The 664-nt window shown below is 28.2% G+C and overlaps 2 protein-coding genes across 3 annotated transcripts in view; one reads left to right on the top strand and one right to left on the bottom strand.

The window, feature by feature from the left end:
* LOC106875508 (serine protease 48) overlaps positions 1-664 on the top strand; it is a 466,125-nt gene that overhangs the window by 231,279 nt on the left and 234,182 nt on the right. The gene's annotated exons all lie outside the window — the stretch shown is intronic.
* Positions 1-664, bottom strand: part of LOC106884080 (MAM and LDL-receptor class A domain-containing protein 2) — a 138,597-nt gene that overhangs the window by 62,917 nt on the left and 75,016 nt on the right. For both annotated transcript variants that reach the window (XM_052966613.1, XM_014935299.2), the window contains exon 14: positions 35-187. In XM_052966613.1, the coding sequence (XP_052822573.1) occupies positions 35-187 (153 nt within the window). The remainder of the gene's footprint in view (positions 1-34; positions 188-664) is intronic.

Raw genomic sequence — 664 nt, 5'->3', positions numbered from 1 at the left:
AATATATAATAATACATTATAATATCTGACTTACGGCTGTCATATGAGTAGCGACGAGGTCGCGGAAAACCACGATAATCTGAAGAAGATCCTCGGCTCCAGTTATATCTGGTATTCACTGGACACTCAACATGGAAATTACACAGATGTATTTCTTTGAATTTGCAAAAATGGTATGTAAGACCCACTGTTGAAAGACATAATCAATAACATTAGTGAATTTACAAAGGACAAGACAAAATGTAAAATCATATAGTTTATTTAAATCATCAAATAGTTTACTTGAAATATAAGCTTTAAACAATGAAAGTATAAGAATGTGCAACAAAAATTGTAAATTTAATCAATATTTTAAGTCTGGTAAGTTCAAATTGGGAAATGAAAAATATTAAATTGATGGCATTACATTTCCCTTGAAGACCTTAAACCACATTACATTTTCTGATATGACCGTTGATAAAAATAGCATAAATTTGCATATTAAAAAAGAATCAAGCATATAAAACAAAATATATGAAACTCAAAAATTAGTTGAAAAATTGTCTCAAGAATTTAGAGGTTAATATCAATGTCATTCCCTACTCATCTTCTTATTATACTCTATGTTTATGGAACTTTCCATGATAGTTTTGATACTGAGTACAATTGACATTTCATTTTAAAG

Source organism: Octopus bimaculoides, chromosome 3, assembly GCF_001194135.2.
Source record: "Octopus bimaculoides isolate UCB-OBI-ISO-001 chromosome 3, ASM119413v2, whole genome shotgun sequence".
Taxonomy (NCBI): domain Eukaryota; kingdom Metazoa; phylum Mollusca; class Cephalopoda; order Octopoda; family Octopodidae; genus Octopus; species Octopus bimaculoides.
This window is presented reverse-complemented; position numbering and strand designations above follow the sequence as displayed.